The 24,206-nt window shown below is 41.8% G+C and overlaps 1 protein-coding gene across 1 annotated transcript in view; it reads left to right on the top strand.

The window, feature by feature from the left end:
• LOC110497511 (neuromedin-K receptor) overlaps positions 1-9,145 on the top strand; it is a 38,430-nt gene extending 29,285 nt beyond the window's left edge. Inside the window, exons 4-5 of the mRNA XM_021573648.2 lie at positions 6,722-6,918; positions 8,363-9,145. Coding sequence (XP_021429323.2) covers positions 6,722-6,918; positions 8,363-8,663 — 498 coding nt within the window. The 3' untranslated portion in view covers positions 8,664-9,145. The remainder of the gene's footprint in view (positions 1-6,721; positions 6,919-8,362) is intronic.
• The last annotated feature ends 15,061 nt before the right edge of the window (positions 9,146-24,206 follow it).

The raw sequence follows: 24,206 nt of genomic DNA, 5'->3' as shown, positions 1-24,206 counted from the left end.
ATGTTTGATTTTATCTTTCAAATGAGTTGTTTAATCTAACTGCTTAACTACTTATCTGTACATGGAATTGTTTGTTTTTTCCCCCTTTTTTCCTCATCTTTACAGGAAAATGATGTCCACACTATCTGATGTGTGGAGACATTTCACTGCAGCTAATGTAGAAGGGAAAGCTGTGTACATTTGCAAATACTGTACCAAATCATATGTAAAGAATGCAACAAAGATGCAGAATCATCTGAACAAGTGCATAAAGTTCCCTCAGCACTCACAACAAGCAACCTCTGACAAAAGTCCCTCTACTAATATTCAAGGTGAAATTAATGAATCAGACACCTTATCGATAGCAACAGCTCATGGTCCTCCTGGAATCAGAAGTGTTTATGACTCAATGGAGGAACGTAGTCAGAGAAATGCTGATAAATGTCGAGGCTGTGTATGCAACTGGTTCACCTCTGACGCTCACAGGCAATGTGTATTGTAAAAGATTTCTGAATGTTCTTCGCCCAGCATACACCCCTTCAACCAGACATGCTTGATCTACTCATTTGCTGGATACAGTGTTCAAGTGAAGGTCAAGCAAATCAAAGAGAAAGCAGACTGCTGTTCAATCATCTCTGATGGGTGGTCGAATGTTCGTGGGCAAGGAATAATGAACAACATCTCCACCCCTCAACCAGTATTCTACAATAGCACAGACACAAGGGACAACAGACACACCGGTCTCTACATTGCAGATGAACTGAAGGCAGTCATCAATGACCTTGACCACAGAAGGTATTTGCACTGGTGACAGACAATGCTGCGAACATGAAGGCTGCTTGGTCTAAAGTGGAGGAGTCCTACCCTCACATCACACCCATTTGCTGTGCTGCTCATGCATTGAATCTGCTCCTCAAGGACATCATGGCACTGAAAACAATGGATGCACTCTACAAGAGAGCCAAGGAAATGGTTAGGTTTGTGTAGGGTCATCAAGTTATAGCAGCAATCTACCTCACCAAGCAAAGTTGGGGTGGTGTTGTCATCGTGTTTGACAGTCTCCTGGAGGGGAAGGAGTCTCCAGGAGTCTCCAGAAATGGCCAAATCACAGCCTGCCGATATGGTCAGCCCCATCAAGAGGATCCTTCTGGATGATGTATTTTGGGAGAGTGGTAAGCAGCCTGAAACGCCTGAATCCTATAGCAGTAGCCATTGCACGAATTGAGGGGGACAATGCTATCATGTCTGATGTTCAGACTCTGCTTGCAGATGGAAGAGAAGAAATCCGTACTGCCCACTTCACTGTTGCTCCAAGCAGAGGAAACTGCAGTTCTGAAATACAAAAAGCGTGAAGACTTCTGCCTGAAGCCCATACACGCCGCAAGCGTACATTGGACCCCAAGTATACTGGCAAGAGCATCCTGTCTGGTGCAGAGATCAACAAGGCCTATGGTGTCATCACTACCGTGTCTTGCCACCTTGGCCTGGATGAGGGCAAGATTCTTGGTAGTCTCGCAAAGTACTATTTCAAGTAAGGGCTTTGGGATGGAGATGCAATAACTATTTTTTTTAAACATTTCTATTGGAAGGATTTAATCATTTGCAATGATGTCCACTTATGATAAAGTAAAAGGTTTAGGTTTCTATCTACATATATGGTAAATACTGTATATCCAATGCAAAAAAACATCTATATTTAAATGGTATTAATATTAATTTACACATTTGTGTTAATTCCCATATATTCCCACGGAAAGCTTCCACCTCTGAATATTCCCCAAAATGGGCAACCCTACTTATATCGATTGTTTTGTTAACATTGCTCAGTACATGTGGTTGGGAATCATAACTGACTTGCCTAGTTAAATAAAGGTTGAATAAATAAAAAATGGACAGCAATAGTCTAGCCTTGTCTCAGATTTTTGGGCAGATTTAAGTCAGGATTGAGGCTGGATCATTTAGGAACACTCAACACCTCTTGGAAAGCCATTCTGGTGTGTTTTTGGCATTAAAATGTATGTAATTGTTCCACTGAAAAATACAACTGCTCCAGGATGAGGTATTCAGAAGTCTGAGGCAGGGTTTCCTCTAACTGTTTCCCTGGGCTTTGCTCCTTTCATTTTTCTTTTGATCCTAAAACTCACTTTGCCGGTGATAAGCATACCCATCGAATGATGCTTCCACCACAAAACTTTTAAATGCTCTTTCTGCATCTCTCTTTCTCTCTCGCTATTTCTCTCTCCTTGTCAGTTGCTCTACATACTCCGGTTTTCCTTTAGTCTAACCAAGACCATTCAGCTCGCTTACTGAATAATTCAATGACCATTATACAAATGTAAATGATCATTAACATTCAGTATTTATAGCACAAGGTTTCTCTAAATAAAAGTGTTGATCCTTAAAAAAAATGAAAAGATTCCTATTATTGTCAATATTATGCCCTCAAGACCTCACATTTCACAATAACCACTTGGAAGCAGATTTTTTAAAAAGCAAACGGAAAAAAAAAAAAAAAAACATCTGTCGATTTAAACTAACACAGGAATCTTTACATTTTTTTTAAGGATCAACACTTTTATTTAGTGTAGCTTCTGGGTGTATAAATATGTATTCATATACTCTCTGGTTATTTGAGTAGACTGTATATTCAAATCAGTAGGTGTTCCGTAGGACTGAATTCCATGGATTTGTAGCTTCTTTGGTTTGAGCCAGGGTGAATTAAATATTCAGTATTTGTTTTGGGCTTTTGAAGGATTTCATGTCCTCACCAGGACTTGTCTTGGAAATGAATGGATCCCACATTAAAAACAGTACATTTGTTTGACATACAGTATGTGTTTCTAAACTATGCTTTTTTTTTGCCACATTCATAAATGTCTGTCACAACGTCTCTCAAAGAGCAGAAAGTACTGTACAGTCTTTTACATCAGTTGCATATATGTGTTTGAAAGAGCATTTTTATTTTTATTTTTTTGAACAAATGAGCCTTTTAAACCAAAAAGACAAAATCGGCCATTTTATTTTCTTAATTGCATTTAATAACCACTATCTTAGTTCTTATATGCAAAGGAAATAAAAACATGAAAATGGACTGCACTGAACATAACTCTTAAGAGAGGATTCTAAACTCTACATAACAGATGGCCTGGAAAGTGCTCATCTCAACAGAGACTCATTTTGAGGTTTAAAAACACCCTTTAACTTACCCAGCTTACAGTGATGAGGTTGGTGTTTGTTTTACCTCGCAATCAGTGGACCCTAAAACCAAAGTCTTTTTTTTTTCAGAGAATTGCATGGAAAACGGACCATTAAACACTTATTTCCGAACATTTTCACCGGAGTTCCGGAGGCAGCGAGAGGCCATTGGAAGAAACCCACTGGGCACGTACTGGTTGAATCATAGTTGGAGTGCCATGAGATGGGCGGTGGTTGGGACTACTTCATTGGTTCCCTTGAGCAAGGCTCAAGCCCAAACAAGTACACTTGAAATGCTCTATTTGAAAGTAAACAAATACTATTTCAACCCAGGTCTAGCAGAGAAAAAAAACAAAACCACCAGATCGTCAAAACCCTGTATGGGGGAGTGAATGTGTGTGCGCGTGCCTGCAAGGGGTCATGGGTAACCGAGTCACCACCAAGACTAATGATTGCTGACAGAAGGCGGTTGCTTCAGATTGCGTAAATGGGGAGTGCAAAAATGAGGTATAATCAACCCACCTCATCACCTACCTAATCAGACAGTTACTCTTTCTGCGGCACCCATCACTCTTTCCCTGCCACCCTACGGCGAGTGGCACTTATGAGTAAATATGTCCCACTCCTCTCCCTTTGAATGAATGCATACCTGATCCATTCTTGATAGCTCCGCAGGCTTTTAGGTTGTATTTATCCTCACTTGTTTTTGAGCCTCTAGCTCCCCTGCTCTTCAATGTGTGTGCTCGAGTGTTGCACGAGATGCCAGTTCATTTTCTGGTTCTGGGTTACACTGTACTTTACATTTAGTTTTGCGCTGCTGTGTGTGTGTGTGTGTGTGTGTCCACGTGCGTGCACATTAGTATGCATTCTTATGTGTTTGTGAGTGTGCGCTCGCATGTGTTTGTTGCTGGGACTGTGTCTGTATTCTTTTACCCAGTGGTCGATACATCCCCTAGCTCTTTATCTTCATAGCGTACAGATTATTAACAGGGAACCAAACCCACTTAACATAGACAGAATCCATATTGCTCCCGCTAACCAGCCCAGCAGTAGTGTTACTAACACATTCTGTGACCTCTCTAGTTTTCTCCCACGCCACAGGCTTTTGTTTTGTTGAGCTGTCCGCTCATTTTAGCCACAAGTGTCCTCTAGCAAGTAAATGTCCTTTCTCCTTGTCAGAGAACAACCATCCTCCATTTTTATCTCCGCTTACTGACATGGAAAAGTGTAAACACTTCTTTAAGGTGTGTGTTGCTGTTATTTGCTAGGAGTAACATTTCTTTCAGATTACAAAAAACGATTGTCCTGGAAAAATCTGATGTGATTATTTTCCATTGATTTGAAAATGGCTGTTGTCCGCTTATCTTACTAACACTTAAAAACCCTGACTTATCAACTGTCTCATTTGCTGTCCTCAACTGGTCAGAAGTAGTGCACTTTAAAGGAAATAGGGTGCCATTTGGGACACCACATTTGTCTGTGACATGTTGACTACATGACCGTTGTTTCTATTGGTTATTATAAGACATGACCACATGTAGCCACGGGCAGTGACTGGCATTTTACTAGGTATGCTAGTATTGCTTCCTTATCCTTCCAAGAAACACTGAAAACAACACATTTAATGTACTGTCCTTAGGTACAATACCATTGATGAGCCAGCCAGACCTGGGTTTGAATAGTATTTGTTTTCACTGAAATACTTTGAGAGTTTAGTTTGGCGTTGCCGGGAGTGCCAGGTTGGGTAGCGTTTGCATTGGTTCCAATGGCTCCATCAAGCCACACAAGCTCAATCAAGGACAGAAAGAAAACAAGTACTATTTCACGTCATGGACATGAGAAATATAAGATTATCTTGCCTTGTTTCAATTATTGTGCAGGCATCCGTGAACTTCTGTCACTCCATATTGGCTGCCAGAAATAGAGATGAGGAACATTTGTATTGTATTTTAGTTCTCTCCGGGTGGTTTTCCTTCATTTTTTTGCTCTCTGCCTGTCTGGGCTCAGTCGTGTGGCGCACTCTGAACTTTGCTTTTCTGAGCTTTTATGAAAAGTCCTTCTGTTGAAGACAGCCAACTCTTTTCCCATGCTCGTCCAAAGACAGACAGACCACACCTGCCACTGTGTACGCTACCTGTATCCACAATGCTACAGGACATGGGAAGATGGCTTTATTCAGGAAATCTACCCATCTTTCAATATTCAACCGTTTTCAGTATTATTTTTAATTTGACAGTGACATTGCTTCTTTTGTACCGTACACTTACTGATCCAGTAAGTCTTTAGGTGTAAATTTTCCTTGATGTTCATCAGTTTTTGAACAAGTCCATTCAACCTTGAGCATGACCATATTTTACGTTTGCGATAACAACTCCTACCACCATCTAGCAACCACACCATTGTGCAGTGTACCTACACAAAGCTAAGGGCTTTGTCCCAAATTGCTACCTATTTAACCTAACCCATAGGGCTCTGGTCAAAAGTAGCGCACTATATAGGGAATGTGGTGCCATTTGGGACAAATCCAAGCTCTCTCTTCAGAAGAGAAGCCATGTCCTGGGGATTCAAAGGGGGGCTAAGATCTTTCCTGCCAGTCTCTCGGTAGGCTGAATGGTCAGCTTCTGTTTCTTTAATCTTCGAGGCCACAGGTCCTTTTTGAGGAGGAGAATAGAGATGTGCAATCATAGCAGTCTTTCCGCAGTGGACACAAACGCATGCGCGGTGCACACACACTCGCATAAAGAAGCTCTGTTATTATCTCCTGCCTGTCGGATCTGACGCCCACCTGGAGAAAAGATCACCCCTTAGTGTGAAGAGTATCGACCCTGAGAAACGTCTTCAGTCTCTGAAATACTTCTGGGATTGTGGTGCAGACTACAGAATACCACCAACTGGTGATAGGAAACTGAAAGCTGGAGTTCACTTCTTCCCATTTCAACCGTGTTGTTGTGTCTTTCAGAAACTGTGTTTTTGTCACCATTTTCTCCCTGAAGAAAATTGAGGTTTAAAAAGGCCAGTGAACTGGGGTGTTTTCTTTTTTTTAAGCAAGATATCTAACCACCACTTTATTTATATATCTATATCTACAGTAGCATACATTTTAGTTTTGAAAAGTGCAAAGAGCAGACACACAGACAGGGCTTTTTCACTCTGATGCACTTCTTCCCTAACCCTGGCCTATTATCTTTGATCATTGTAGCCTGTAAGTTTACTCATATACACTCCAGCTAGTCAGAGCTCCTACCTGGCTCATTAAAGCACACACACACACACACACACACTGGAAGAAGGAAACCGCAGACTAAAGCTTCATTTCCCTTCTCCAAATGAAGGAGAGACAGCGCTCTCTCTGCTCTCCACAGAATAATAACCGCAGAGTGCACTTTACAGGCTAATTAGCTTAATTTGTCTGGCTGATCGAGTGGCAGGAGAATGTGTCTGTTTATCAGAAGATGCCACCCAGTGTCCAGACAGCTCGCCTCACGGGGTTGAACGAGAATTGAACTAATGTTACCTCACACCTCGCATCTCCCTCCCTCACCTCCAGGTGGTCAAGATGATGATCATCGTGGTGGTGACCTTCGCCCTCTGCTGGCTGCCGTACCACGTCTACTTCATCGCGACGGGCCTCAACAAGGCTCTGATGAGGTGGAAGTCCATCCAGCAGGTCTACCTGTCAGTGCTGTGGCTGGCCATGAGCTCTACCATGTACAACCCCATCATCTACTGCTGCCTCAACAGCAGGTAAGGAGAATACACACGTGCACACAGGCAGGCAAGCAGAAATGGGAGCAGGCACGGGCAGAGGTACATACACCCACGTGTGCGTGCAAACGTAGGTACATGTGCGCACACACACACACCCATATAGCTATATTTTCATGGTCGATGGTTGGAAAGGGCATGGAAATGATATGTATGCTTTTGGCCTGCCTCTGTATAGGTTCATAACAATCCTTGAAAAACAACTAAGGTGCATTAGAATGTCGAAGCTTTGAACATCCGGTAATACACTGCACGAGAGACATGTGCTTCAACAAAGGTCCAGGGCATGGCAATCCTGATAACATGTCCTTTTGTGAATTTCATGCACTCTTGAAAATGCAAAAAAACAACTTCGACGACATCGTTAAGGAATGCTGACGAGACCTGGAAATCAAAGCATGGTTTGAAATTGGTTACCTTTGTATGCTTTTTGAACATTGTTCTTTAAACCACTCAGTGCCTGTGTGACTCATTCTTTCTGCAAACAGGAACAATGCAGGTACAGAACCTGGAGGTATGACGTCAGGTGTAGTCCTATAAGACCCTCTCAGCGTCACCTCGTGTACACACACACACACACACACACACACACTCACACACACACACACACACACACACACACACACACTCACTCACACAAACCTATACACACGTAGCTGTATTTCCATGGTCAATTAATCCTAATGCCATGAAAAGAGCATGGCAATTGTATATCCATCGAGACAAGCTCTGTGCCTTAGTCTTTCCTTTGCCCGGCCTCAGAAATCTCATAACCAAATTAAATACAGAGCAAGAACTCCCTTGAAGGAGCTTCAGTGCTCTGAATGCAGAGTCTGAGCGTTGATGAATGCTAGCTTGTGAATGAAGCTCCCCAGTGCACTTAGGTACACGCAGGCAATTATCTAAAGCACATATATAGCACTCTTACCATCAACACAATCAGGCTATTCATGAAGGATGTGCTGTGTGGTTGCTTTGCCCCCTTTATGATGTGTATATATAAAAACAACATTTAAATCTTTCTTGGCTATTATTAAGTAAGCCTTGTCTGAGCCAAAATGGCCAATAGGGCAGGAGCCTGTTTCGGTCGAGGTGAAGCAGCTTGTGTGCTTTCGGTTGATGATTTATGTCATTATACAACTCTCTCTTCAACCTCCCTGCACTGTATACATTGGTATGTAATTTGTTTACTCCTGCCATATGAAAACCTGGATTGTGTTCAGTAGGTGGAAAATGTTTTGGAAACGTGGTGGCATGGGTACTGTGCTACTTTAACTCTTCCAATAGGAACACAGATTTTCCTTTTCCGTTGGAAAACATTTCACAACAGCGTGCCCTTGAACACCACCCCGTTTGTAAAATCACATGTCATTCACACCCCTGCCCCCCTCTCTATTCACCCCTTCTTCCCCCCCCCCCCCAGGTTCCGGGCCGGCTTCAAGCAGGTCTTCCGCTGGTGCCCCTTTGTCCAGGTGTCCAGCTATGACGAGCTGGAGCTGAGGGCCACGCGCCTCCACCCGGCCCGCCAGAGCAGCATGTACACCTTGTCTCGCATGGATACCGCCGTGGTAGTGGTGTATGACCCTGTAGACAGAACAAACAACCAGAACCAGGCCAGGAAGAAGAGCTACGTCAACCCTAGAGTGGAAAACGGGCTTGGTTGCAATAGGAACGGGGCCAAGGCAGGCAGCGCCCCCAATGCTGAGGCTGAGGACTTCTCCTAAAGGAGGGCATACGAGAAAGCAGACAAACACACTGGCATGTGTTCACACACGCAGGCATGTATAGAGTGGTAACTTATGCTGTGTACAGTACATGCAAAAACAGGTAGACATTGCAAACATGCATACAAGACATGCTGTCCCTGTCAATACACACACATGCAAACACACACTTTTCAGAGTTCAGAGAAGATGGCAGAAAACACATTTTAGATGAGAAGCAGGAATTAATTGTCAAATATAACCATCAGATAACATATTGTTGTATGGTCTGTAATACTGAGTGCACTGTATATAAAAACATGCATACGAAAAAATATACAAAAAATGCTTGGCCAAGTAACATCCTGAATGTAAAGGCTACTGAGTGTTCAAAACATCATGAACACCTGCTCTTTCCATGATATAGACTGACCAGGTGAATCCAGTTGAAAGCTATGATCCCATATTAAATCCACTTCAATCAGTGTAGATGAAGGGGAGGAGACCGGTTAAAGAAGGATGTTTAAGCCTTGAGACAATTGATACATGGATTGTGTATGTGTGCCATTCCGAGGGTGAATGGGCAAGACAAAAGATTTAAGTGCCTTTGAACGGGGTATGATTGTTGCTATCAGGCGCACTGGTTTGTGTCAAGAACTGCAACGCTGCTGGGTTTTTCATGCTCAACGTTTTCTGTGTGTATCAAGAACGGTCCACCACCCAAAGGACATCCAGCCAACTTGAAGCATTGGAGACAACATGGGCCAGCATCCCTGTATAATGCGTTCGACACCTAGTGTCTCAAGGTGTCGAACACATTTTACAGGGATGTTAGGAAGGTGTTCTGGATGTTTTGTACACTCAGCTCCAAATGTATTGGGACAGTGACAATTTTGTTGTTTTTGGCTATGTACACCAGCACTTTGGACGTGCAGACTGTCAGCTTTAATGTGAGGGTACATTCGTCCCTATCGAGTGAACCATTTAGAAATTACAGCACTTTTAGATATATGCCTGCTAGATACCAGAGAGAATACATTTTGGGGAGCGACCTATATCTTTAGGTAGTGTGTCCATAGTTACCATTTGTAGCAGTGGTTTTTAGCTGTAGTCTTACGTAACGTATAGAATGACTGGTCCCAGTTTAAACAAACTACAATTTATAAAGGCTTCATATGGCATACATATAGTCTTCATAACCACTACAAATTCTACAAAGTCTTATGTCATGTAGTTACATCATGTATAGAATGACCAAAGTATCCCATCTATCCCTCCTGTCACACCCTGATCTGTTTCACCTGTCTTTGTGATTGTCGCCACCGTCCTCCAGGTGTCGCATATCTTCCCCACTATCCCCTGTGTATTTATACCTGTGTTCTCTGTCTGTTGCCAGTTTGTCTTGTTTGTTTAAGTCAACCGGCATTTTGTGTCTCAGATCCTGCTTTTTCCAGTCTCTCTTTTCTCGCCCTCCTGCTTTTGACCCTTGCCTGTCCTGACTCCGAGCCCGCCTGCCTGACCACTCTGCCTGCCGACCTGTACCTTTGCCCCCCTCTGGATTACCGACCTCTGCCTTACCCTGATTCTGCCTGCCACTCGGTACCGTTGCCCCACCTCCGATTTACTGACCCCTGCCTGCCTGCCGACCTGTCTATTGTCTGCCCCTGTTGGAATATTAAACTATTGTTTATTCGAAGTGGTCTGCATCTGGATCTTACCTTCATACCTGATACCTCCATTATGCCCCAATTGTAACCTCTATAGCAACTTAGTGATTTCCGTGTTAAGTGTTAGTGTTTTTCCTCCTACATGGTCAACGTTAGGTCACCATTAGCAAAAAAGCAAACTTAATGATTACACAAATTTGCACATAAATAACTAGCTAATTGTTTATTTAAAGCGGCGGTCATTGATCTGAATCTGAATGCTTAGTACAGCGTAAATCTTTTTTGCTGCTAATGTTTTAAAGCAGTATCCATATTTTTCTATGTTTGAGTAGCTTTGTGGTTATGCACGCTTTCAAATAAGAAAACAATTGCAGGAAAAACTGTTGCGGAATGGAATTAAAATAGCAGACAGTTTTTACTACTACTTTTCTTTTGCCTTCATATTCCCATTGAGAAGTGCGTCACCTCCTGCATTGTACTTACATATAGTACTGTAGCTTTGAACAAAATACCCACAAGGAGGTGTTTAGATGATCTTGTGCGTGCGTGTGCCCACGGAGCAGAGTTTTCATGATCACAGTGTGTGTGTGTGTGCATCCACAGTGCAGGGTTTATATGACCACAGTGTTTAGAATCTAGATGTTAGGTAAAACTTTGGGCCAACAATTAGATGGATGCCATAGTGAAAGAGGGTTGCCATCCCATCACTTCCAGTAAGGGGTAGTATTTCTTCCCTGAGTGTGTGTGTGTGCTTGCGTGCCCCTACTATATATATGTATGTGTATGCGTGTGATCCTTCAGGGTTTAAATCAAGTGCTGGCACTAGCACTAGGCTTCTCTTCAGCCTTTGTCTTGTTTGGCTCGACACGCCAAGAGAACAACCATGTTTGGTTTAGGGTATTTCTTCCCCTGACCAATGAGAGCGAGCCGTGTTATACCCAACAGCCAAGTGCAGTATAATGACAATACGTGCCATAGCTCAGGTTCCACGACTGTCTGATAGGGGGTCTCCTGCAAACTCCCTCAGGGGGCAAAGATAATTCAAAGCCTGAGGCACCGGTCTCACCTTGGCCCCCCCCAAGGCCCTTGTAGACGGTGAAGTGTTGTATTATTTTTTTCTCTGTCCAGATGACAGACTACCCACCTGTGGCCCTCAGCTTGACTTAAAGATAACATGAAAATCACAGCTGTGTGAAGGGGGGGGGGGAGAAGAAAAAAAATCATCCTGCTTTTTGCCGGTGTTAAGGTAACAAACTGTATACACAACAAGTCACGTTCGATAGCGTTCATATATCAATGGGGTTGCATCGCTGTGACAGGTGGCATCACAAGTGATGAAAATGTAGTTCTTTAGTTTAATCCTTGAGCATGATACCAAACGCCAATGAGTTGGTTAATCAAAAGATGATAAGAGCATTATAACTTTGATCAAAGACATTTCTAGATGTTTTTTTCATGACACGCACTTTTGTTTGTTTTGAAATGAGCTAATGTGACCAGTTGATTTGATAGTGATGTAAATGCATATATTACAGTGAAATCAGGCTGGATTCAGTTTAATATTGCCATTCTGTGAGGATATCTCCAATGTTTCCTTACCCCAGACGTGAAGTCAACATGGTCTTACCAGAATATGTAAAGATAGTGACGTTAAAACCACTGTAGTTATATACCATTTAATTTTCGATGTATATCACTTAGTGACATTACTTACGTCACTATAATGATGTATTCAACCATTGTAGTTATGTGTCACCTAATCTGATTTGTTACTTGGATATCACTTAAGATGACATATTACTCTTATGTCATTATAATGGCGTATTGTCTAAGATTTAGGGACATGTTGTCCTATAACGTGTCAACATTCTGACATATTTCTAATGAGGTATGTCTGGTGTGGTGTTTGCTGGAGTATGCCAACAGAATGTTCTAAGCCTTTATGAAAGAATGTAAAGAAATCCTATATTTGCGTCATGTATTTCATCACCTGTTGTCATGATGCGTCTTAGCTCCTTGTATTTATCATTCAATCCCATTTTTTTTGTTGATAGTGTTATTCGTGAAGATATGGTTTGATACATCAAGAAAATACGGAAAGAAAAAAAAACTGTTGCGATTGTCAGTCATGTTACTGAAGACGGTGTTTTACGTTTAATGTATAACTAATAGTGCCTCTATCAAATGGTAGGTCTTTTTGCTTCGCAGTTGTCCAGATTAACTGATGTGACAAGACTTAATTGCAAAGGGCCCTGGATAAGGATATACCACAGTGCAATCAGTCACAACAGCTTCACAAACACTCCGTGCTAAAGGCAGCATACGGTATGCAACAAACTCCCAGTTGACATAAGCTGTGTAGTGATGTAACATTGGCGTAAGATATTATGAATGTTCATGTCGTGCTTATAAAGTTTTCATGTGATGCTTATGCATGCGGTACAAAGTATTTCTGCATAACTTCTAAAGTTTGATTTTAATGGGCCAGTTTCATGGACCCAGATGAAGTTTATTCATGGGATCAGATGTTCCTTTGAATAGGCTTAGTCTGGGTATGTGAACCCAGCCTGTACTAAACCGTATTGTTTAAGCTTAATGTCAAGGTTCTGTCTATGCTCTTATCACGAATGCTTACATCTACACAACCCAAAATATTGAATTGAACTGACTTTATTGTAATACATTCCAAATTGACGAAACGTACACGTGGAGAATCCTGTTTGCTCAGATTGAAAAGTGTTTTATGGAGTTCTGCACATGTACATTTACAAGCGCCATATGAACAGTGACCAGTAGCATGTGTATAACTTGCAGTGTTTCACAGTGATAACAGTAACACAGGGCTTACCAATTTAAGACTTGTAATCATAAATCAATCCATTCAATTCTGTACATTGTGAACACTTTTGCGTTAGCTATTTATGACCTACTGGTGGAGTTTTGGTTGACTTTCGTCACAACGTGGACTTTGTCAATGTTGATGTAACGTGTTTGGCTTAACGTGATCCTGTAAATAAAATAGTGTTGTTCTTTATTAGGTGTCCCTACTAATTATTCTTGTGGATGCTGTGTCGACATTCTGTGGTATTTACATGACCATTGTGTAGTTGTGGAAGTGAAAGTCACCCACTAAAATACTACTTGACTAAAAGTCTAAAAGGATTTGGTTTTAAATATACTTAAGTATCAAAAGTAAATGTAATTGCTAAAATATACTTAAGTATCGAAAGTAAAAGTATAAATCCTTTCAAATTCCTTATATTAGGCAATCCAGATGGCATTTTTTTTTTTTTTTAAGGCATACTCCAGGACTCCATTATTTACAAATGAAGCATTTGTGTTTAGTGTAGTATTATCTAAAATAAGGACAAATGACAACTAGGTTCTAGCTCCAGCATGTTTACTAACCTAACCCTCGCATGTCATACATAGGTACGGGTACCCCCAAGGGACATCCTACTACATCTTCCTCTCTCCCATGAACAAGAACTCAACATGCATAACCACTGAAGCATAACTGAAATTAAATTTGGAAACCAGTATTATTCTCTAACATGCTACTTCCCATCCTGCAACAGTATGAAAGCATTAAATCACACAGTATGAACATTAACTTAGCTACAGTCTCTTTTTGCTGTGTATGGTCCCCCACAGTATGTTTTCTCTTCACGTAACAGTCTTTCAGCCACTCTGGTGGCTTCACATCCCTTTTTGGGCACGTTTGTGGCTCTGTGAGCATTCTCTCTCCATCACCATCTTTTTGTGCATTTTCTGTGGTCTCAGTCTGTGTGGCTGGTAGAGCTCTGAGGTGTGTTTTGTTCCTTCGTACCTCTTCTGAGCCTGTGTCCACCACATAGGAGCGTGGGGCATCCGCTTTCCTCAGCACTATTGCTAGTGTCTTTGAGTTTGTAATCCACACGCGTTGACCTTCGGTCAGCTCTGGCTTCTCCATAGCACGGTGTCTCCGATTGAAGTCTCTAGTTTGCGTTTTTTTCTGCCGTTTGTCCCTCTCAGCGAAGGCCTTCCTGTTAGGCCATCGGGGTTTAAGCTGAGCCGGCGAGGCAGGAAATGGGGAACGCAGTCTCCTGCCCATCAGGAGCTCGGCAGGCGACGGCCCATGATGTAGTGGTGTAACTCTGTAAGGTAACAGAGCCCTGTATGGATCCTTGTTCTTTTTCAGCAGTCCCTTGACTGTTTTCACAGCTCTCTCTGCCTCACCATTACTCTGTGCATGGTAGGGGCTACTGGTCACGTGTGAAGTCATATTCTGCAGGGGACTAATGCGAAATCTGTCAGCACTAGCCACTGGCCTGTCCGTGTTTGCGCCAGTGCCCGTTGAACTTGAAGTCGCAAACCCTGAAATCCCGCCAGCTTCTTCCTCTTGCAACATGTTGCTTAGCAGTAACTTAGTCCTTGCTCGTTAGCTAGCAAAATAATGATATGCGCTGTTTTATCTCCAACACTGTGCCCTCCCTGCTTTGAAACGGCCTGAATGTATGATTTACTTGGTACGTCCCTCACGTTTATGTCAATTCTAAAACCACTTCTGACACCATATAGTATTATCTAAAATAAGGATGCGCGACAACGAGGTTCTAGCTCCAGCATGTTTACTAACCTAACCCTCGCATGTCATATATAGGTGCGGATACCCCCAAGGGACATCCTACTACATAGTGTGTCCGCCAGATCAGTGTCCGTAATGTTTTCTTGATAAGTGTATATTGGACCATTTTCTTGTCCTGCTTAGAATTGAAAATGTAACAAGTACTTTTCATTGTCAGGGATAATGTATGGATGAAAAAGTACGTTATTTTCTTTAGGAATGTAGTGAACCGATAGCCCCAAAAACTACTTAAGTAGTACTTTAAAGTATTTTTTTACTTTAGTACTTCACATCACTGCCATTGTGTTGTGGAATTTAGCTACTGCAGTTTTCCTACAAAGAAAAGTGCTTCAAGGGTTGTCTGGGATTCAAACAACAACGTGTTCACCCCACCACGTTTTGGCATCCCTTGTGGATGCTCTGTCAACATTCTGTGGTACAGTATTTACATGATCATGATGTTGCAGAATTTAGCCATTGTGGTTTCCCTTGAATCTAAACTAATTGTTAAAGTGGCGTGGGGGACTGTCAAAACAAAGCGGATATCTAACCAATTATCCTCAACTAAAGTCAAACTGATGCTTTCCTACTAGGAATCAACCGTGCATATGGTCGTGGAAGGGGATATTAGTCAATCGCTCACCCAATCGGAACTCACTCAGACGTGACTAATACTCCAACTCAACCAGATGATCGTGGACTTCAGGAAACAGCAGAGGGAGCACCCCCCCTATCCACATCGACGGGACAGTAGTGGAGAAGGTGGAAAGTTTTTTTAAGTTCCTCGGCGTACACATCACGGACAAACTGAAATGGTCCACCCACACAGACAGAGTGGTGAAGAAGGTGCAACAGCAAAGCGCCTCAACCTCAGGAGGCTGAAGAAATGTGCCTTGTCACCAAAAACACTCTCAAACTTTGACAGATGCACAATCGAGAGCATCCTGTCGGGCTGCATCACCGCCTGGTACGGCAACTGCTCCCCCCACAACCGCAAGGCTCTCCAGAGGGTCGTGAGGTCTGCACAACGCATCACTGGGGGCAAACTACCTGCCCTCCAAGACACCTACACACCCGATGTCACAGGAAGGCCAAAAAGATCATCAAGCACAACAACCACCTGAGCCACTGCCTGTTCATCCAGAAGGCGAGGTCAGTACAGGTGCATCAAAGCTGGGACCTAGAGACTGAAAAACAGCTTCTATCTCAAGGCCATCAGACTGTTAAACAGCCTTCACTAACATTGAGTGGCTGCTGCCAACATACTGACTCAAATCTCTAGCCACTTTAATAAAAAATTGGATGTAATAAATGTATCACTAGTCACTTTATAATGTTTGCATACCCTACATTACTCATCTCATATGTATATACTGTACTCTATACCATCTACTGCATCTACTGTATTCTCTTATACTCACAAGTGTAAGGCTTGAATAAGGTAGTTGTTGTGAAATTGTTAGATTACTTGTTAGATATTACTGCATGGTCTGAATCTAGAAGCACGAGCATTTCGCGACACTCACATTAACATCTGCTAACCATGTGTATGTGACCAATGCAATTTGATTTGAATTCAACTCCCATGTGAACATTTTTGGGACAGGCATTCCTCTATGGATTTGCAAGGAGGCGTAGAATTGGGCTCATCTCTGCATCTTCCATGTGCACCCTTTATGCAGCTCTATGGAAGGACAGCGGACGAGCTGTGGAGGAAACGTTTTGACTGTAGTAGATTACTTTCTTCTAAATACTTTTGAGCTTGCCAGGCACAGTAGAACCAATTAAATAGTTCCAAAAGTGCAAATCCCGCCTAGCTGGCACCCCAAACAGAGTCAGTTAAAGTACATTATTTGAGAGAAAAAAGAGTTAGGCTACTGTTGTGCTGTTACTGTCTACCCCTTAGTTCAGAGACTTGTGAATGTGTATTGATATTCAAGAATCAGAACCAAGACCATGACTTGCCTTGGCTCGCAGCCCTCACAAGACAATACCGATAATTCACCTGCTTGCACTCCAAATGAAATCAGAACTAACTCCGTCATAAACGCCACTCGCTTCAAACCCTGTCTGTATCTCAAATGGCACCCTATTACTTAAGTGCCCTACTTATGACTAGGGCCCATAGGGCTCTGGTCAAAAATAGTGCATTATATAGGAATAGGGTGCCACATCAGACACAGCCTCTTCCTCAGACTATAAGCTTCTTTATTCGATTGTCTTAACTTAGAGAGCTATTTACAAGATCCTCAAGAAAAGATTGCCCGACCGAAAGACAGACTGACAAGACTTTACGCTAATTGCCCACATATTTGTATCAACGTGTATTATTACCACCCAGGCATCCTTTACTTTTAGGACATTGAAGTAGGTCAATTGACAGACTGAATTTTTAGGCATGCCTCACTTGGTATAAGCTAGGTGTTCACTGTTCATTAGCTGAGGTGAAAGCGTTTGTGTTGAATTATTTTTTGAAAGCAAGTTAACGACACAGAAAAAGGTTGGAACAAGATATCATTATGATTTTTCTACTTACTTTACCTCCTTATATACAATTTCCTCTGACATTATTACATTTTGAGGTAATCGGATGTTTTCTTCCCCTTTCAGTTCTAGATGCTTTAGCATTGATAGTATCATTGTCCTCAAACATCATCATTTTAATATTCCTCTGTGTGGTGATTCCCTGAAGAGGGCAGAATGAAGCCATGGGATGATGCAGGGTTGATGGCGTTGCTCATTACATTAGTGCAGTCTAAAGTGACATGGTTACTAATGTAGCGAAGATATGTATTGTACTAAGGCCATCTTGTTTATGTCTTGCTGTCGTTGAATCTGTTGTTATTGCAGAAGTAATGAAGCACAATAAACCTATTTCTCTGTTCTTCCATTTGCTCTCATCTTCCCACACTTCACCACCCAGCGTGTGCTCTAGCTTGAGTATGTTCTTGGTTAAATTAATGTTTCATTTGAGCACTATACATTAGTGTCTACAGGAATTATTAGCCACCCTTGGACTTTTCCCCCCATTTTCTTGTTTTTTACGACGTGGAATTAATTAAAAAGTATATTTTTGACCCTAAACTTACTCCAAAATGTAGATAGACCCAAAAAAGACAACATTTCCCTCGAAATTAAATGTGTATTTCAGAGGTCATATCTTCTTGGGTAGCGAGAGAAAAAAGAAAACAAAATAAGAAACACATTTTCTTCTAATTTGAATGCAGTGGTGTGAAGTACTTAAGTAAAAATAATTAAAAGTACTAAAGTGGTGTTTGTGGTATATGTACTTTACTATTTATATTGTTGACAACTTTTAAATCTACTTCACTACATTCCTAAAGAAAATGTGGTACTTTTCGCTCCACCCAAAAGTACTAGTTACATTTTTTGTGCTTAGCAGAACAGGAATATTGTCTAATTCACACACTTATCAAGAGAACATCCCTACTGCCTCTGATCTGGTAGACTCATTAAACACATGCTTAGTTTGTACATTTTGTCTGATTGTTGGAGCATGGCCCTGGCTGTCCGTAAATTAACAAAACAAGAAAATGATTCCATCTGGTTTACTTTATATAAGGAATTTGAAATTATTTACACTTTTACTTTTGATTCTTAAGTATATTTAAATCCAAATACTTTGGCTTTTACTCAAGTAGTATTTTACTGGGTGACTTTTACTTGAGTCATTTTCTATTAAGGTATCTTTACTTTTACTCAACTTTGACAATTGGGTACTTTTTCCCACCACTGATTGAGTAATTCAGTGATCTGGGCTCGTATCCATATAGTGTCTCAGAGTGGGAGTGCTGATCTAGGATCAGGTCCCCATCTGTCCATATAATCGTATTAATTTTGATTTAAAAAGGGCCACTGATCCTAGATCATCACTCCTACTCTGAGCAGCTTTGTGGATACGGCCCTGATGCCATTTTGGATAGCAGCTACTGTGATTCCATGGAAGTGTTTTTTTTTTTCAAACTCACACCAGTCATGGTTGGAATCACACCACTAAATAAGGCAATTGGCACGCAGAGGCTCTTCTGAGAGAACTGTTGCTGTAGCAGTCAAGCAATATATCCTACCACCTACGTATCACATGGTAGAGCAGCGTGTGCGTGCGGACAGTTTGTGGCTGCTCTGTGTCAGTGCTCTTGTCAGGTTAAGTAGTAAGGTACGGTGCATTCGCAAAGTGTTCAGACCCTTTCCCTTTTTCCACATTTTGTTACGTTACAGATTTATTCTAAAATTGATTAAATTAAATGTTTTACACAGTACACCATAATGGCAGAGTGAAAACAGGTTTTAGCAAATGTATAAAAAATGAAAAACAAAGTTTTATTCAGACCCTTTGCTATGAGACTCGAAATTGAGCTCCGGTGCATCCTGTTTCCATTGATCATCCTTGAGATGTTTCTACAACTTCTTTGGAGTCCACCTGTGGTACACTCAATTGATTGGACATGATTTGGAAAGGCACACACCTGTCTATATAAGGTCCCACAGTTGACACTGCATGCCAGAGCAAAAACCAAGCCATGTGGTCAAAGGAATTTTCCATAGAGCTCCAAGACAGGATTGTGTCAAGGCACAGTTCTGGGGAAGGGTACCAAAAAATGTCTGCAGCATTGAAGGTCCCCCAGAACACAGTGGCCTCCATCATTCTTAAATAGAAGAAGTTTGGAACCACCAAGACTCTTCCTAGAGCTGGCCGCACGGCCAAACTGAGCAATCGGGGGGGAAGGACCTTGGTCAGGGAGGTGACCAAGAACCAATAGACAGACTTCCTTTTGGGAGATGGGAGAACCTTCCAGAAGGACAACCATCTCTGCAGCACTTCACCAACCAGGCCTTTATGGTAGAGTGCCCAGACGGAAGCCACTCCTCAGTAAAAGACACCGAGTTTGCTTTGGAGTTTGCCAAAAGGCATCCAAAGGACTCTCAGACCATGAGAAACAAGATTCTCTGTTCCAATGAAACCAAGATTGAACTCTTTGGCTTGAATGCCAAGCGTCATGTCTGGAGGAAACCTGGCACCGTCCCTATGGTAAAGCATAGTGGTGGCAGCATCATGCTGTGGGGATGATTTTCAGCAGCAGGGACTAGTCCGAATCGAGGTAAAAATGTACTTTGCTCCGTTCCGTTGATGAAAACATGCTCCAGAATGCTCAGGACCTACAGACTTGGCGAAGGTTCACCTTCCAACAGGACCCGAAGCACACATGCAAGACAACAGAGGAGTGGCTTTGGGACAAGCCTCTGATAGTCCTTGAGTGGCAAAGCCAGAGCCCGGACATGAAACCTATCGAACATCTCTGGAGATACTTGAAACAGAGCTTGAGAGGATCTGCAGAGAAGAATGGGAGAAACTCCCCAAATACAGGTGTGCCAAGGTTGTAGCGTCATACCCAAGAAAACTTGAGGATGTAATCGCTGCCAAAGGTGCTTCAACAAAGTACTGAGTAAAGGCTCTGAATACTTAAGCCCAGACAATGGAATTAACTCGTTCCTGTCTTGAAAGACAGTTAGTTCCATTAGTCTCTCAAGGATCCTATTTATCCTATATTCAGGGGTCAGTTTTTCAAAATGTTTAATCCAGATCAAAAAGAGCCTGTGTTGTCTTAATTCCATTCCCCTATTGTTCATTCTTAAAAGAATCTGAAGGGGAATTTTTCAATCAAATGCCATGGGTTCATAAACACAGTATTTGTGGTTTCATAAAGATTTGGTGTACTTTTTTTCTTGAAAGAGGAATAGAATTCGACACATCACACAATCATTAAGATGTGTATTAAATGTTATGGCCCCCTCGTATTCTTTTATCAACTGCACTTGCAACCCTGCACACCTTCACATGTGTATTACGAATTCAGAGTCAAGCATACAGATCGTTCATCTTACTAGTCACGTCATAAACTTGTCTTATACAGTATTCCATACAGCGCGTCTTGACATTGCTACCTGCATTCCAAAAGAGATTGCTTTCATATTCGCTCCATAGTACATTACAAGTTTAAAGCTTTCTCTGAAAGCGTGTTCATTATGTGAAATATATATGCTGAGTCTTTATACACGTCAGAGTGTAAGGTGGATAATCCCAGAGAGAGGTTTACACTCGAGACACCATATCTGATATCTGTGTACGTTGATTCTGAGCTGGGCCTCTTCCTTCGGATTTTGATTATGTAAAATGCATTCTGTGGACTTTTATCAAGGCAGGGACTCGAGACCTCAAAAAAGCGACAACCTCTCTTTTTCAAATAAACAGAAATGGTGAAACCGCTTGATGCCTTTATGATGATGATGATTCCTATGAATTATAGATGAGTCTATAACGCAGAATTCCCTCCATTTACTTTCACAAGTCCATGGGAAAGATCGCCCCACACACGCAACACACACACCATTTCTTAGATGTGTTTCTCGTTGCGAATGTACTCTCGATCGTCAATACAATACCAGCACTTCCATCATATGCATTCATCTCCCTTGCCTGCTATCCAAATATCTATTCTAATTTGCATATCTTTCAACATACACTACTGTGTGTCTTTGTCACAGGATGTATTGATGGGCGGTATTACACTGCAATGAGGCTTTGATAAAGGTATATTATGTAGGCTGTCATCTCTCCCCTTTTTTGATCGAAAGGTTACCAAGTGATTTACATAAGTTGTATATATGTATTTATGCCTTAATTTTCATCAATTAGATTTCTGGCAAAGTAGCTCAATCCTATCCCCTCTCTTTGGAGTCTGACTGTTGAGATTTGCGCATATTTGGTGTCTTTTTAAAGCCCATGTCTGTTTACCACAGCTGATACACTAGTGGGAGTATTACTTTAATGCAATTTCTCAAGCAATTATTTAGCTAGTACTCTCTGGGAGTGGTTTGAGTGGGGAGGGGAAAACTGAAAACTAGCTGATATTTGGCAGAGAGGTTTGGAACTCTGTTTTTGGTCTATTAACCAATTTACCGCATGGTGAGGTCACCATGGAATACCGAAACTGACACAAGTAATTTTTCCAACAATTGTTTACAGACAGATTATTTCACTTATAATTCACTGTATCACAATTCCAGTGGGTCAGAAGTTTACATACACCAAGTTGCCTGTGCCTTTAAGCAGCTTGGAAAATTCCAGAAAATAATGTCATGGCTTTAGAAGCTTCTGATAGCCTAATTGACATAATTTGAGTCAATTGGAGGTGTACCTGTGGATGTATTTCAAGGCCTACCTTCAAACCCAGTGCCTCTTTGCTTGACATCATGGGAAAATCAAAAGAAATCAGCCAAGACCTCAGAAAAAAAATTGTTGACCTCCACAAGTCTGCTTCATCCTTGGGAGCAATTTCCAAACGCCTGAAGGTACCACGTTCATCTGTACAAACAATAGTACGCAAGTATAAACACCACGGAACCACGCAGCCGTCATACCGCTCAGGAAGGAGATGCGTTCTGTCTCCTAGAGATTAAAGTACTTTGGTGCGAAAAGTGCAAATAAATCCCAGAACAACAGCAAAGGACCTTGTGAAGATGCTGGATGAAACGGGTACAAAAGTATCTATCGACATAACCTGAAAGGCCGCTCAGCAAGGAAGAAGCCACTGCTCCAAAACCGCCATAAAAAAAGCCAGATTACGGTTTGCAACTGCAGAGGGGACAAAGATCGTACTTTTTTGAGAAATGTCCTCTGGTCTGATGAAACAACAATAGAACTGTTTGGCCATAATGACCATCATTATGTTTGGAGGAAAAAGGGAGAGGCTTGCAAGCCCGAAGAACACCATCCCAACCGTGAAGCACAGGGTGGCAGCATCATGTTGTGGGGGTGCTTTGCTGCAGGAGGGACTGGTGCACTTCACAAAATAGATGGCTCATGAGGAAGGAACATTATGCGGATATATTGAAACAACATCTCAAGACATCAGTCAGGAAGTTAAAGCTTGGTCGCAAATGGGTCTTCCAAATGGACAATGACCCCAAACATACTTCCGATGTTGTGGCAAAATGGCTTAAGGACAACAAAGTCAAGGTATTGGAGTGGCCATCACAAAGCCCTGACCTCAATCCTATAGAACATTTGTGGGCAGAACTGAAAAAGCATGTGTGAGCAAGGAGGCCTACAAACCTGACTCAGTTACACCAGCTCTGTCAGGAGGAATGGGCCAATATTCACCCAACTTATTGTGGGAAGCTTGTGGAAGGCTACCCAAAATGTTTGACCCAAGTTAAACAATTTGAAGGCAATTCCACCAAATACTAATTGAGTTTATGTAAACTTCTGACCCACTGGGAATGTGATGAAAGAAATAAAAATCTGAAATAAATCATTCTCTGTACTATTATTCTGACATTTCACATTCTAAAAATAAAGTGGTGATCCTAACTGACCTAATTGTGTAAAACTGAGTTGAAATGTATTTGGCTAAGGTGTATGTATGCTTCCGTCTTCAACTGTAGGTCTATTGCATCAAATGCTTGGGGAAATTCATATTCCCTCACTCACACACCTCACCATGTGTTCACAGCATGTTCCTACATGAGTATGAATGTCCCTAGCGACTACAGGAGTGTCCCTAGTAGAAGATGTCCTTAAGCTGCACTTCCTGCATTTGTGTGTTTCTGAGTGTGTGTGTGTGTGTGTGTGTGTGTGCTGCTATGGGACAGATAACAGCTTCCCCACTGTGCTTTGTGCTCCACCACTCCCACAATAAGACTTCCTGACGTAGGTAGAGGATCTTTTGAAAGTAGCCCTTGGGTGAGCATGGTAGAGGGTTATAGCGATATGGGTATGGTGGTGGTGGTGGTAGGATTAGATGCAACAGATATGCAAGATCTCTCAGTCCATGTCAGCCAGTTTGATATAGTGCTTGTAACTACTTTTAATGGAGAAGATGTCGACCAACTAGATTGTCGATCTATACCAATTATATCAAGTACACTTCCAGCTAGACTATACATCTAAGACAACTAAAAGATGACGCAAGCACACATATTTTCTTCAGGAAATGTACCTTTTCTAGTTGGATAAATGATACCAATGAGGTTGATCAGAATATATAAGTTGAAGGGAGACTTGTTTTGTGGAGCAGATGCATTGGCTTATTCCATCTCTCTATTCCCCAGTGTGCACATCAAATCAAATCAAATGTTACTGGTCACATATACATGGTAAGCAGATGTCAATGTGTGTGTACGAAATGCTTGTGCTTCTAGTTCCGACCATGCAGTAATATCTAACAAGTAATCTAACAATTTCAGACCAACTACCTTATACACACAAAT

This window comes from Oncorhynchus mykiss, chromosome 19 (genome assembly GCF_013265735.2).
Source record: "Oncorhynchus mykiss isolate Arlee chromosome 19, USDA_OmykA_1.1, whole genome shotgun sequence".
Taxonomy (NCBI): domain Eukaryota; kingdom Metazoa; phylum Chordata; class Actinopteri; order Salmoniformes; family Salmonidae; genus Oncorhynchus; species Oncorhynchus mykiss.
This window is presented reverse-complemented; position numbering and strand designations above follow the sequence as displayed.